The 16,025-nt window shown below is 46.6% G+C and overlaps 1 protein-coding gene across 2 annotated transcripts in view; it reads right to left on the bottom strand.

The window, feature by feature from the left end:
* Positions 1–8,589: 8,589 nt before the first annotated feature.
* The window catches only part of LOC138299165 (LIM/homeobox protein Lhx9-like), a 152,195-nt gene continuing 144,759 nt past the window's right edge, over positions 8,590–16,025 (bottom strand). Inside the window, exon 6 of one of the 2 annotated variants that reach the window (XM_069237250.1) lies at positions 8,590–12,122. In XM_069237250.1, coding sequence (XP_069093351.1) covers positions 11,859–12,122 — 264 coding nt within the window. In that variant the 3' untranslated portion in view covers positions 8,590–11,858. Of the gene's footprint in view, positions 12,135–16,025 lie in introns of both variants that reach the window. The other variant, XM_069237249.1, reaches the window with a different exon arrangement.

Consider the following 16,025-nt stretch of genomic DNA (forward strand, 5'->3'; position numbering starts at 1 on the left):
ACTGCCCCTATGAACAGGAGGCGCTGAGAGGGCTCTAGGTGAGATTTGGGCTCGTTCACCGAAAAACCCAGGTCGAACAACAACTGGGTTGTTGACTGCAGATGATGCGACACAAGCTCCGGGGACTTGGCTTTGATCAACCAGTCGTCCAAGTAAGGGAATACTGCTATCCCCTTCCTTCTGAGTTCTGCCGCAACCACCGACATCACCTTCGTGAAGACTCGAGGTGCTGAAGTAAGACCAAACGGAAGGACCGCAAACTGATAGTGTTGCGATCCCACCACAAACCGGAGATACTTCCTGTGTGACTTGAGTATCGGGATATGAAAGTAAGCATCCTGCAAGTCGACAGACACCATCCAGTCTTCCTTGTTCAACGCCAAAAGCACCTGTGCTAGGGTCAGCATCTTGAATTTTTCCTGCTTGAGGAACCAATTCAAGATCCTCAGGTCCAGAATTGGTCTCAAACGACCATCCTTCTTGGGAATCAGGAAATACCTTGAGTAACATCCTCGACCCCTTTCCTGCTCTGGGACCAACTCCACCGCGCCCTTGGAAAGGAGGGCTTGTACCTCCTGTTCTAGCAACAGGAGGTGTTCTTCTGAACAATAAGAAGGGTGGGCGGGATGAGGGGCGGGAACTCCCGAAAGGGAAGGGTGTAGCCTTTTCCCACAATACTGAGAACCCAAGTGTCCGTTGTAACAGTCTTCCATTTGGTGAGAAAATGCTGTAATCTTCCCCCTACAGGAGAGGAGTGAGTGGGAAATGGTGGAAGCCTAAGGCTGCTTCCCCTGCTGCACCCCGCCAGAGGATGAGGAAGAGGCAGAGTGCTGCTGAGAGGCTCCTCTGGTGCGGACCCTACCTCTCCCCCTGAAAGATCTATAGGGATGGGAAGAGGCAGGTTGCTGATATCTTCCCCGAAAGGAAGAGGAGGAAGAGCCACGCCCAAATCCACGAAACCTCCTGAAAAATCTGGAAGAGGCCGTGGAAGAAGGAGCTTGGAGCCCTAACGACTTAGCCGTGGCCCTGCTTTCCTTAAAACGTTCCAAGGCCGAATCAGCCTTGGCTCCAAACAGTTTGTCCCCATCAAACGGGAGATCCAACAATGTGGACTGTACATCTGCAGAAAAGCCAGAGTTACGGAGCCAGGCCTGTCTCCTTGCCACCACAGTTGTGCCCATTGCTCTTGCTACCGAGTCGGTGGTATCCAGTCCCGTCTGGATAATCTGGGTCGCAGCAGCCTGGGCATTTGAGACAAGATCCAAAAGACCCTGGGGAAGCTCTGTAAACGATGAGGAAATGTCATCCATCAGAGCATGAATATACCTCCCCAGGATACAGGTTGCATTGGTGGCTTTTAACGCCAGACTGCAGGACGAAAAAATCTTCTTCGACTGCGCCTCTAGCTTCTTTGAATCTCTGTCCCCAAGCACCGTCGGGAAAGAACCAGGCGCTGACTTGGATGAACAGGAGGCCTGCACCACCAAGCTCTCCGGCGTAGGGTGCCTAGATAGAAACCCAGGGTCAGTCGGAGCCGCCCGATACCTCCTGGCCACGGCTCTGTGAACTGCTGGGGAAGATGCCGGCCTCTTCCACACCTCTATCACCGGATCCAGCAGAGCGTCATTAAATGGCAACAGAGGCTCCGCCGCAGCTGAGGCCGGATGTAGCACCTCTGTTAAAAGGTTTTGTTTAGCCTCTACCACCGGCAAAGGCAGGTCCAAAAAACTAGCTGCCTTCCGTACCACTGCATGAAAGGAAGCAGCCTCCTCAGTATATTCCCCCAGGGGAAGTGTCCAGCCCACTGGCCGACTCCAGTCCACGCAGCCCATCACCCGAGTCCTCTAGCTCTCCTTCCTCCAGGGCTCGTTGGTACTCCTGCTCTTCTAATACACGGAGAGCACGTCTCCTGGAATGAAGTCGCTGTTCAATACGCGGAGTCGACAATGCCTCCGCCGAAGTCGAAGATCGGCGCCGATCTTCAGAAGCCACCGACGCCGCGTTCGGCGCCACAGGTAACTTCGGCGCCGACAAAAGAGCAGCTGAAGCAGATGGACCCACCGGAGTCACAGGCCGAAATCCCGACTTCGACGTCGACGGGATGGAAATCCCCGGGGCCAATCCTTCTGAAGCCACCGGAGCGGCCACCGGCGCCGACACTGGCGCCGAGCCCACGTTCCCAAAAGGGAGAAAGGGCATAAAGGGTGCCGGCCGAAGAGGCGCAGGATCACCCAAAGAAAAGGCCAAAGGCCCAGCCGGAGCACCCCCTGGAGCCATCTGTTGGAAGATGGCATACATCGCATTCAAGAATGCGGAACTATCGGCTCCAGGGGTGGGAAAAGACGGATACTGAGGTGCCTGTCTCGGAGGCGACCCCGACGCCGGCCTCGGCGTCTGCGCCGGAGAAAACACCTGAGGCTCCAATACCTCAATCACCGACGCCTGTCCAGGTGAAGTTGGAGACGCCGGAGAGGGCAACGGCGTCGAAGGATGCGGCGTAACCGTGGGACTGATCTCCCATGTCCTTCGGCGCCGATCCGAAGACCTGGAACGAGCCTCCTTCGAATGACGCCGAGATTCTCTACGGCGCCGGGAGTCTCGATGACGCCGATGTCTTGGAGAAGAAGACTTCTTGTGATGCTTCTCCTTCGATTTAGCCATAAACAGCTTCGCCTCACGTTCCTTGAGGGCCTTTGGATTCATGTGCTGGCATGAATCACAAGTCGAGACGTCGTGGTCGGAGCTCAAACACCAAAGGCAATCGGAATGAGGATCCGTCACCGACATCTTGCCTCCACACTCACGACAAGGCTTAAATCCAGACTTTCTCTGCAACATTATTACCACAGCGAAAGACTACGCAGCAAAAATACACTGTAACCAAAAAAGTAACAGTTGCTCCCTCGAAGATAACCGTTTCGAATGCACGGAAAAAAGGGAACTGACGTCCGCACGTCGTCGAGGACCTCTTATTGCCTGTATGACGTCAGACGGCGTCGCGTGGGCTAGAGTGACGTCCTCGTCGACGTGCAGAGACTAGTAAGAAGATTTCCGTCGAATGCTGGCGCCATGGGAGTATTCATTAGGTGAGGAATCCACAGGTAGTTGTATCCATCAGAAGTAATGATTCACTTTCTTTTTCAACAGCTTCTTGTAAATGAAAAGCAACTCATCTATGTCTCTGAGCAACAGTATGGACATCGTCATTAATATGCAGTTTTACTTTCATAGTCTTTAACTTTCCTAAACCATGAAACAATGAAGGGAACTGACTTACTATTTAGTGATGAGTATTCATGTTGTAATTCACTGAAATCAGTCCTATGTCAGCAGCCGTGCTGAAACTGAGCAAGCAGGCACTTGCCGCTGTACCTTGAAGCACATGGGTCGGTGCCTGTACCTTTGTCCTCTTAAGTTTCACTGGCACTACAAATCAACGTTTACTCTTCAAAGGTGTAGATGCAGCCCAAGTGTACACTTTGGTCTTTGACGGCTTAAGCCTTGCTAACGGAAACAGTCTATTGTACCTTTCTTCACATATTATATTTATTGAGTATCCACTACCAATTATGAAAGGTATTGAACATCCATTTATTTACAATGCAACTTTTGGACAGTGTATGCTTTTGTTGCTTTGAAATGTTAACTTTTCTTTGACTGACTTTTGCTCACATGCAACCAGTCCAACATGTGCAAATTTTTCAGAGGCAAGTATTAAAATGGCACAATTACTTTCTTCACTTTCACTTATAATTAAGGCTAAAGAACTGTTTGACGATGATTTAGATGACAATCAACGTCATTTAGTATCTATTTGCCTTAACTGATGTTGCTGCTTCACCTTGTGGGCGTGCGTCAAACGTTGCATCGGGAATGTTCTGGCAGCCATTTTGTCTTCGTGTCATGTCGCTCTTACTTCACTCTGCACATCGTCACAAAATGGTTTTCTTTACCACAGTCTTTGCATATCTGACCAATTACTGGACACTTTCCTTCTTGTGGAAACGTGAATTCACATCTGAAAAACAACTTCTTTTTGTGTGTAGAGATCACTTTGTGCCCTCAGTCTTTTGTTTAGAATTCCTTTTCACACTCATGACTTGACTGACTCGTTCTGGGCACCTCCGGCCTTCATATTGGCAGCTTGTCTCTTAGCGTGTTTCTCTGCTCTGGCAGTCATCAACACTCGCTCCACACAGAGTTTTTCTCAGCATTCGTCGTATAAATGAATCGGACAAGCATCCAACGATCACTCTAAGCCGCATGGCTTCTTCACCATTAAATTAATTGAACTTACAGTGTTTGATGAGTGTGTTGAGTATTTCTAAGAATTTATTGATTTTTTTCAACAACTCTTTGATGTTCTTGACTGAAAACATATCGTACACAGTCAACATTTGGTACTGGATAAAATTTAATATTATATGCATTTTTAGTCTGACGGTATGTGACTTCATCAGTTCTTGGCATTTTCTTTATGACTTCTTTCGTGTTATCACTAGCAAGATTTTGGAGATATGTGATAATCTTCTTGTTATCAGTCTCTTCAAGCGCATTAATTAAATCTTCAAATGTCCCGATCCATGTAGTCTATCGCCAATATTTTGCTTTTTGACTGTGTTGAATAATGGTGGTGGTGGTGGTTTCCGGAAGGCAGCAGGGTTGTAACTGTTCCTGGGAGTGGCTGACGTTGAGGGTGGAGCTCTGTCAAATGCTGTTGCCTGTCCATGGGAATTTGCATAATCACTGATGCCCAACAATGTCTCGGCCTCCAGGACATCCAGAACAGTCCTTGAAGTTTTGACCTTCCTCTTGGTCTCCATCGGAGCCCTATCACTCATTGAGACCTCTGGAGTTGTTTTGAGCCACCACCCGGCACCTTTAATAGTATGCTTCTTCATGTATGAGACAGTTCAATAAGCACAAACACAGTGCTTCTTTTTGGGTCTCCCCACCCGGTGCTGAGGTCATAATGCTCCACTTATCAGACTCAGGTAAGAGTAATACCAGTTGTTCTGTCGGCCAGTGCTATTATTTGTATGATATATAGCAAATTATTATTGTCTTTAACTGTGCTTTATAAGCCTGGTTGAATCTGCCTTCAGCGTTAACACTCCATATAGAAGGCGTTAACATTCCGTACATTGTATAACTTTATTTCACGTGGCAGCGTGGTACCTTTTTGTAGGATCTTGGTCGTAGTTTCTTGACTACTGACACATAGACTATTCCGTGAAGCTCTCGTTCCAGTCACTCGCTCCACACCAGCTGGAGTTGCTCTTTGACTCCACATACACCAACCGTTGACTCAGCACTTCGACAAAGGCACACATGACCAGTTTGCTTGGACTGTGGCAAACTCACCAGGAAAGCACTTTCTTCTTTGGGTTACTTATCCCCTAGCTTGTTGACAGTTGAAGCGTCTTCCGCACCCTGCTATCTGCTGAATAACTAGGCCACACACTGAGCTGTAAATCACACGCCTTTATTCCTCTGTGTGTACCTGTGAACTCCAACATTGTAAAACAAGCTTCCATTACATTCTATTCTAGCAATTACGCCACATTGATATGGAGTCCTCGGGAGCCAGAAAAGTTCTGTTCTAAATCATGCAAGACACTACAGGATTGACACTCTCTGACACACTCTTTGGTCAACCATAGACAGATACTCTCTGTTAGACTTAGTTCCACTACAGATAGACATACTTGGCTCAACCACAGATTAACCACTGATAGACACTGTCTGCTCAACCACAGATAGACACGGTCTGCTCGATTCTGTTCAACTATGGTTAGACAGTCTCCGTTCAACAACGGATAGATACTCTGATCAACCACAGCCAGCCACTTTCTGTTTAACCACAGATGGATACTCTCTGTTCAACCATGGATAGACACTCTCTGGTCCACCAAGTACAGGTACTCTCAGACTTTCTTCAACCACAGACACTTTCAGTTCAACCACAAATACACACTCTCTGTTACACTCTCTGTTCAACCATGGATAGATACTCTGTTAGACTCTGTTCAGCCATGGATAGATACTCTCTGTTAGATTCCGTTCAACCATGGATAGATACTCTCGGTTAGAATCTCTTCAACCACAGACAAACACTCTCTTTTACTCTCTGCTTGACCATGGATAGTCTGTCTGTGTTCAACCATGGATAGTCTGTCTGTGTTCAACCATGGGTAGACACGGTCTGTTAGACTCTGTTCAACCACGGATGGACACTCTCTGTTAGACTCTGTTCAACCACGGATGGACACTCTCTCTTCAGCCATGGATAAACACTTTCTGCTCAATTACGGATATACACTCTCTTCAACCACAGATAGACACTCTCTTTTACTCTCTGCTTGACCCTGGATAGTCTGTCTCTGTTCAACCATGGATAGACACTCTCTGTTAGACTCTGTTCAACCACGGATGGACACTCTCTCTTCAGCCATGGATAAACACTTTCTTCTCAATAAAGGATATACACTCTCTTCAACCACAGATAGACACTCTCTGTAAGACTCTGTTCAACCATGGACAGACGCTCTCAATTAGACTCTGTTCAACCATGGATAGTCACTCTCTGTTAGACTCTGTTTAATCACGGATAGACACTCTTTGTTCAACCACGTATACTCTGTTTAACTACAGACAGAGACTCTCTGTTAGACTCAGTTTAACCATGGACAGACACTCTCTGTTCAACCACAGATAGACACTATCTGTTCAACCATGGACAGACACTCTCTGTTCAACCAAGGACAGACACTTTCTGTTCAACCAAGGACAGACACTCTCTGTTCAACCAAGGACAGACACTCTCTGTTCAACCAAGGACAGACACTCTCTGTTCAACCAAGGACAGACACTCTCTGTTCAACCAAGGACAGACACTCTCTGTTCAACCAAGGACAGACACTCTCTGTTCAACCAAGGACAGACACTCTGTTCAACCAAGGACAGACACTCTGTTCAACCATGGATAGACCCTCCCTGTTCACCCATGGATAGACCCTCTCTGTTTAACAACAGATAGACCCTCTCTGTTCAACAGTGGACAGACATTCTTTGTTCAATCATGGATCAGTGGCATATCAAAAAATGAGGAGCGCCCAAACTCACACCGGTAGGTGGTTAGGGGCCCGGATCCAGTATGGCTAAACCTGGGGGCCCTTCTCACTGCAGAGGCTGCGTGGGCCTCTGTTACACCCCCTGCCACAGATAGACAGCCTGTTAGACTCTGTTCAACCATGGAGAGACAATCTCCGTTCAACCACGGACAGACATTGTCTGTTCAACCACAGATAGACACTCTATGTTGGACTTTGTTCAACCACGGACATTCTCTGTTTAACCACGGATAGACTCTGTTCAACCACGGATAAACACTCTCTGGTCAACCATGGATATGCACTCTCTGTTCAACCACGGATAGACACTCTCTGGTCAACCATGGATACACACGCTCTGTTCAACCACGGTTAGACATACTCTGTTCAACCACAGACACTCTAGATTCAACCAGAGATAGACACTCTCTGTTAGACTTTGTTCAACCACAGATAGTGAGTCTAGGTTCAAGCATGGATAGGCACTCTCTGTTCTATCAACTGACCATGGTTTTCCCTAAGAAGGCGTTGACACATTAAAATGCATGTGTTTAGATGGAATTTGACCTACAGATTATGGTGGCTGTCCCTCTGGCGCATGAATGTTTGTCAACAGGTTCTGTGGTGGTGAGCTCCTCTAATACACCTCAGTCCAGATCTGCTGCAGCAGAACCACCACCTTCCCTTCTGTTATAGAACTTCTGGGTAAGAGAACAAACACAAAACTCTGTCATGTCCTGCTATTCGAGTACTCTTGTTGGGAGGAAATGTTACTTGTAATAGCGACCATGCTACTGACTTTGAGCCTGGGGAAAGGCGTTGAATCCCGGCCCAGTTACTTTACTGAACATCATGTGACACTGGGCAAATCACTTAACCTCCTTGTGCCTAAAGACATAGATATGTGAAATGTAGTATAATTCATAGAAGTTAAGCCCCAGTTGATAGGCACTACCTTGTACCGTCTTCCGGCACCCCCATTGACTACAGCCCTACCTTGTTCCAAAGCAAAGTTCGTGCCACTACTGGGCTCGCTCGCGCACGCACACCCCTTCCGCCCACATAAACTGACAAGCAAGCACCTCCTCTAAAAGCAATTAGGCTAACAGAGAGCTCCGCCAATGCACCTCTAATATCGCCTTCAGTGCCACATGTTGTTTAATTACATAAGCCCGCCCCTAGCTCTGTCAGTGCACCTCAAACCTCATCTGAAAGGCCCTGTTCTATTTAATTACATTATAAACCCACTCACAGTTCTGTCAATGCTCCTCAAACCTCAACCCATGTTCCCTGTTATAGTTAAGTACAAAACTCCCCTCAGGTCCTCCAATGCCTCTTAGACCTCGCCTGCAGCACACCCTGCAGTTCACATGAACCCACACGCATTTCTACTCACATTTTGTCTTGCTGACATGCTCGGAAGAGAAGAGTCCTCCAGGCTGGTCAAGGAAATTATAAAGTTTTATTTACAGTTTACTAATCCTTAAACATGTAACCTAGTGATACAAAATGGATGTCATTGTTATAAATACCAGTTATAAATATCAGCAGGAAAGTTAAACAAAGGCACCCTGAGGAGTTTCCCAGGCCTGCACGACAGGAAGCCTTAGAAGGAGCCGTAAAACACCAGCCGGGGCTGTGTGGAGCAGGGTTGGGGTGCGGTGCAATGCTACTGCAGTACAAGAGTTGCCTCCACCTGCACGCTGACATTCACCCTGTTCGTCAAAGATCTCACTCAGTACCGCGATGAAATTTGAGTCTGTAGCCTTACTAACCAATCACAAACAGTGCAGGGGCTTTATTGACGAGTTATTTTTTCTGTGCGCATCTCCTTAATTTTCAAGTAGCTTCGCCAGCCAATCAGCTCCTTGCTTAGCAGAAGCTACAGCTGTCCATGACATAGGGTGTTGATAGCCAATCAGCTCCTTGCTTAGCAGAAGCTACCCCTCTCCTGACTCTGAATGACTTAATGGCCACAGGGAGGCCTGCTGCGCACACAGAGTCGAACATGAGTGATATCTGGACGTCAACTGGTCGAACTCAGGCAAACATCAAACAATCTAAAGGCATTGAGGATGGCAAAAGATGATAGAAATGTTCATGGAAACCTCAAACGTTAAGAGGACTCTGTTTACAGACCCGCACATACAATGTGGATAAACTGGGCTAAAATGGCCCCTATGAAGCAAGGCATTATGAGAGTTCTTTGCCTCTCTTGGGCTTAGAATTTTGAGGGGCAGAACCCTAGTGGGGCCTCAGAACTTCCAATGTCTCCATTTTTGTTTGAACATATTTCTAAAAGTGGTACTAACAAAGTGTGTGCAGACTGCTGAGCAGGGACATGTGCTAGCAGGTGAGCATGGGTATGGTCCAATCTATCCCTTCTTCCTGGTCGCTGGCACTTGGGGTCCTGGAAGAGGTGGAGAATCTTCTGCAAACTCACTGCTAAACCTACAAATGATTTGTTATGTACACTATTCAGAAAATCTCAGATTTGTAGAGTGCTTGAAATTTTTAACTATGCAATTGAGTGTAAACATTTTCAAATAGGTTTTAAATTAGAAGCAACATCAAATTACTTATTGACATGATGAATAAGAAGCAACAGCTATAAATTATGTTCTTGTATGTATTTTTTAATGTTTTAAAATAAATGTATTGCCAATGATGGCATAAATCGAACAAATTAAGATTGATTGAATGGCTTTTGGGTTCTCAGGGGGAGGGGGTAGTTCAAGGCAGTTGATTCGCAACTTCTTACTTGCTCGGAGACCCACTTATTGATACCCAAAGTGAGGATAGGTCCACGTGTTTTGAGGTCTGGCTTATGCCTTTTTATGGCATCAATATATTAGTACAAGCATGGGGTAGATTTACCACAGTGCAGCACACCGACCAACTTTATTGCGCTGTGTTGCGCAAGCAGAGCCATATTTATTAAGATTGACCTGCTGCCGCGGTCTTCCCCTGCGCTGGCGCCCTTTAAGGCTGCCTCTTGTTGTCGAGTGTGAGCTGTCTAGCAGAAGATTTGACTGAAAGCAAACATTTCCATGTCTTGACAAACGCAGAAGGATCTCATGTGGTATGTTACCATTACATTGCATTTGTTACATCGTACGACATTATGTCACAGGTAAGTACATCTGCAGTACTGACTTCAAGGAGAGGATTTTACTACTTTAGGTTACAGTAGTTTACATCATAGGTAAGTTAGTTTTTAATGTATTAAAGTGACAACCTTAATTGTATGTGTGTGATGTGTATATATATTCACTGAAAAAAAACAAAAGTTAAAGGGACATTGTAGTGAGGTGAAATGTCAGTTTAAACATACCATTTTAAAAGAACAAAACACTGAAATTCACCATTTATAATTATCTCAAGTAACTATAGCTCATGCCCTAAAGTAACCAGACACTAGTGCCATGCACACTTGCACACTGGAAAATCTCAGCTTAGGGTCTAGAACATTATTCGTAAACCCAAGTTCACATTGACAATGATAAGGCACTAGAGTGTGTGGGCCCAGTGATTCACCTACAAAACAGGGACTGCGTCTATGAGCGAGGGGGGGTGGCAATGATCGATCTTTGTGGAACATCTGCTCTGCTCATCACCAATAATAATTAAACTAAGTTAGGACAGTAGTAGTGGGAGGTAATGGGACTGAGCATATGTGTGGGCCCAAGATTAGGGCTTCCTACCATGAGGGCTTCAGTTAGACCCTCTCCGTCAACTGACTCCCCCAGCAGAAACAGGCTTCTCCTAAAACTAGGGAAAACAGAGCTGGAGGGCAAGAATCCAATTGGTAAAGCCAAACAGCCTGTCGTCAACCATCAGCTTTTGCTTTGTTAATGCTTGTTTCGTCATGGTTCATCCAAACCTTTATTGTTGGCTGCTGGCCCTAATCATTCTAAAAAATAAAAAAAAGACAAAAAAAGTGCTATTAGCAAAATGTTTTTTTAAGTCTCAAAAATACAGATTGCCATAGTAGTCCCTGGCACTTAAGGGAACTATTTTATGTGTGGATGTGCTCCACGTGAAAGGGCAGAAAAAGTCACTCACAGTGAAGTTATCTAATGGTTGAAGTGGGCTGACACACTGACCCATGCTGTAGTAGGCTGAAGAAAAATGTGAATGGCAAAATAGCAAACCAGTGTGTGAAGAGGGCTGACTGAATAAGTATACCATTCATAGAATTTTACTAAAATCAAAAGGTGTTGGCTGCCGCCAGGCCTAAAAAGGAAAGTAAACGTTAAGATGGGGGTAAAGGAGCAAGGAGTGGGGGCAAGCCGACCATGCAGGGGAAGGAGAGCACAGACCTGTCCAGGTCCTATAAACAAGAACATTTTTTAAATAATGTTATTAGAACAGAACATTTAAAAAAAGCATAGTCGTTTTCATCGCAGACATATTTGTCAAGATGTATTGCTTTGAAACTGAATGCACCAAATCCCTGAGTCTACAGATCACATTCCCTAACATGTCCAGGGTAGGTCAGTGGCAGCCCTTAGTCTCTCTTTACCTGTTGCAGCCATAAAGAGGGCGATTTGCTCCAAACTCTGGCCAGAAACCACACCCAAAGTCTTAGTCTACATATGCTACCAATCACATGTGAACAAAAGGCCTCCAGTGATTCTGCTACAAAACGGTCAGAAAAAATAAATCCAAGTGCAATTGTGATGTCTTCAAAGTCTGGGACACCGTATGTGTGCATCCTGACACAAGCCACGGTGCCTGGCTGCCCTAACAGTAGGGCGGTGGAGTCGGACCAGCCTCCTTCAGCCCATAGTTCAGGTAGATGGGCATCATGGGTGCAAAGGAAGCCTTGGGAAGGGAGGGATACGGGGTGGAAAAGTCCTGTAGAGAGAAGATAGGCTCCGGGCTCTGGCTGAATGTCTCCACGGGTGACTCTGGTGAGGTTTGGTGATCTTCTGGGGTGTCTGCTGAGCACCCCATCTCTGGACTTCCCTCTTGCGATAGGCTCTTCCGCAGCTTCGCCCGGGCGTTCTGAAACCAAACCTATGGACAGTTTTATCAACAATACCCATCCCTCTGGAAACGAACATGGGAGTCCCATGCCCACATGGAGAAATCAACATAAACATGCAATCCCGATTCCCGAGGCAGGGGCCATGCTTTTCTGCACTATCCCCTTCTTTCCTATGATGGCTTGCCTACGGTAGGATGACTGTCCCCCACCCCCTTTCCAGCTCCTCCCCTTTTACCCAAACTTCAAATCAAGTTTCATGCAACCCTAGAGAGCCACTGTTCTCCTGATTCCAAAAGGCAGTTAGGACACTCCCCTCCCTCGCCCTACTCACTCACATGTTCATTTTACTTGGAGAAATGTGTGGCTTGCAGACTACAAACTGAACTGTTCCCACGCGTCTCCCATTGGAACAGATTGTCGTCCAATGACTTATTGTTGTTGCTGGTTTAGGTAAGAAGGGAGGATTAAGGAAGAGTTTTTGTGAAGGTGGTCTAGAGAAGTAGAGCTCTCATGTGGATACGAGGTGGAGGAGAATCTCACAGGATTGTTATGTCTTACGTGGATGTGGAATCTGATTAACATCCTATGAACATATGTATGGATCCTTTCTCTATGGAAAAGTAGGCAGGCGATGATTGCGAGGCTTTTTAGGCAAGGCGCAGTAATCTGGATTGGCTCTTTGCTTGGGTGAGGAACCAGCAACGGTGCGTGGGTTGCAAGGTGGACGTGGTGCTTGATTAAAGGCCTAAAATGACTTAAGAGCCATGTTTAGGCCAAACACATATTTGACTACAGATCCGATAGTTGCTAAGCTTTTGCCGGAAAAGCACTCTTGATCCAAAATAAATGTTTACCAAGAAAGCAAAATAGTTTTGTTAGTGTCAAAATCATACACCATATGACCGGTGGTGACTGGCAGTCACATATTTGTTAAAGGTGTACAAACTGCACCCAAGCTAGACATACTCCTCCAATCAAAGGGACACCCTGGACAGCTGCCCCATGGCATCACCAGTTGAAGCAGCAAACACAGTGAAGGGAGAGATTTGTCACCAGCGCACGACACACCTTCAGTGAACACGGCTCACAACTCCTTCACACACAGGCACACATACAATCCACACACCAGAGAATTGATGTCATCATATGAAGTATCAAGCAACCCATAAGTAATGGGGAATCTCTAATTCTACACCTGATCCTCAGATTACCTTCATCTTCTGGTTTTCTGTCCCGGCTTTCACAGAGTTTCTTTGGGCTCTACTAATACACCTCTGGCATTTGTTTCTGCTTCGATCCTCTTTGAAAGATAGTGCAACTGAATCATGGCTCCAAAGCTGGCTGCCTGCCTGCTGAAGCACTCAACCACTTGGAGTGGGTAAGGATATGATGGCAAACCTATGCATGCCCTTCCCACCTGCTCTCAGCTAGTCACCTGCTTTTACGACAAGTCTCCACAATCATTGTGTACACCATAGGTGCTTTCACTTGCTTCATTTCAGAAGTTGCCCTAATGCTGCATTACGCACAGTTAACCGATTTGAGTGACCGAGCCATAAAGGTGAAAGATGAACATTATTCTTCTGATCTTGATCAAAGGTCACGATCCGAGAACTACTGTGTGGTTAGGCAGCAGATGTGAGTCCACATCAATCGGGAGGGAAACTGGAAGCATTCAGGGAGGCAGCGCTCAGAGGTCAGGGTGGGCCTGTATTGGACAAAATGGCTGCTCTAAAGTGAGCAGGAAGTGAAATCATGGAGCCCATGGAGGTTTACTCTTGAATGTACCAAGTTCAGTGCTTAATTTGTAAAAAATAAATAAATAAGCGCCAGGGCCCTTTTCAGGAGGCCACCGCAGATTGCACCACACTTTGTTACTGTCAGTGCGGCAAATGGCACTACCTACATAACTCCTAACCATCAAACTGCTACAAGTGTGACCATTCATACTGTTTGAGGCCCTCAAAGCCATAAGAAGGGCTTGAAGGGCAGGTATTGGTTGTTTTCAATGTAGATTGAATTAGTAAACAACTGTTCTGCTCATCTTTAAATTACAAAAAACAGCACCACATGTGGCAGCTGTCAAGCAATTATGTGCTGGTGCCAAGCACCGGAAACCACTGGCTCAAATTAAGCATTGACCAAGTTTGAAAGGGCAGAGGCTTAGGCTGGTCAGTGAGAGATCCAGAATTAGTAATGCAGAGGTGAGTAGAACATCGAGTCACCATGACCCAGAGAGGGCTGGACTAGTGAACATTAGAATGAAGAAGGTCACAAAGGCATTGAAATTCACAAAGCAGTCAGTAGGTGGTTCAAAGTTTTGCTTTTCAAAACGTCATGACAGTCTACGAAAAAAAGATCTCCAAGTTTTCAATTATGGCATTTGTAACATCTTATGCAACACCTATCCTTACTTAAGATGGCTCTGCATGAGATGAAGTTCACTGTGCATAAAAAAGCTATTCTACAGGTAAACATGCAGACTAAAATCCTGCCACTGTGCATAGACAAGCTCTGCAAAGGGTAAAAGTTCAGAAAAAGCATCATCATTCTCCACTCCCCTGCAACTCTTTTTGAGACTTTGTTGATCTTTTGCTAGTAAATGCTGCCGTAATGCACTGCAGCGTTAACAGCATTGCCACTGGGCATTACTGCAGTATTTATCAGTCTGCCAGTACAAACTGGGTCATAACCAGAGATAACATAGTTACTGCTGGTAACTATGGGCCTCATTACGAGTCTGGTGGTCACTAGAGTGCCAGACTTGCGGATGGTGGTCCGATCGCCACATTACAACCCTGGCGGTAGGGCTGCCAGGAGCGGAGATCCCAGCGGTCTTAAGGTTGCGGCAGTCCTATTTTGCTAGGGTAGCACTGCTCTGGGGATTAGGACCCCCTTCTCCACCAGCGCCACTCAGCTCCACGCCACTCCAACCTACGTCACTCACTCCAAGACACAACATGCCACTCCACTCTATGCCCCTCCACTCCACATTAGTTACCCCAATCCGCTCTGCCTCACTCCAATCTAGCCAACCCCACTCAAATGCTCCCCAATTTATCCCACCCCAGTTTGCTATAATCTACCCCAATCTATTCCACTTCATTCTACCCCACTCCACTCCATCCAATCTTTCCCACTCCACTCTGTCCCAATCCACTCCAATCTACCTCATCCAAATTTACCCACACCGCTCCAATCTACCCCACACCACTCCAATCTACCCCACACCACTCCAATTGACCCCAGTGCACTCCACTACAATTCAATCTACCCCACTCCACTACGATCTACCCCACTCCACTCTACCCTGCTCCACTCCAATCTACACCAAACTACTGCACTCCAATCTACCCCACTACACTCTGTCTATCCCAATCAACCCCACCCCAGTCTAACCTACTCCACCCCAGTCTACGGTGCTACACTGAAATCTGCCCCACTCTGCTCCTATCTACCCCACTCCACCTCAATCAACCCCACCCCACTCCAATCTACCAAAATCCACTCCAATCTACTCTGCCCCAGTCCATTTTACCCCACTCTATTACAATTTATCAGACTCCTCCCCAAACTCCACTGAACTCTATCCAACTCCTCCCCACTCTAGTCTACCCCGCTCCACCACAATCTACCCCAGTCTAGCCCACTCCGATCTACCCCAATTTACCCCACTCCAGTCTACTCTACTCCACTTTACTACAGTCCACTCCAATCTAACCAAATCTACCCCACTCCACTTTACTCCAATCTACCCCACTCAAATCAACCCCACTCGTCTACCCCTCTCCACCTGACTCCAATCTACCCCACCCACTCTACCCGAATCTCCCGTACTCCAATCCACCCCTCCCCAATCTACCCATACCTACTCCACTCCAACCTACCCCAATCTACTCCCTCGCCCAACTACAGCCCAA

Source organism: Pleurodeles waltl, chromosome 6, assembly GCF_031143425.1.
Source record: "Pleurodeles waltl isolate 20211129_DDA chromosome 6, aPleWal1.hap1.20221129, whole genome shotgun sequence".
Taxonomy (NCBI): Eukaryota; Metazoa; Chordata; class Amphibia; order Caudata; family Salamandridae; genus Pleurodeles; species Pleurodeles waltl.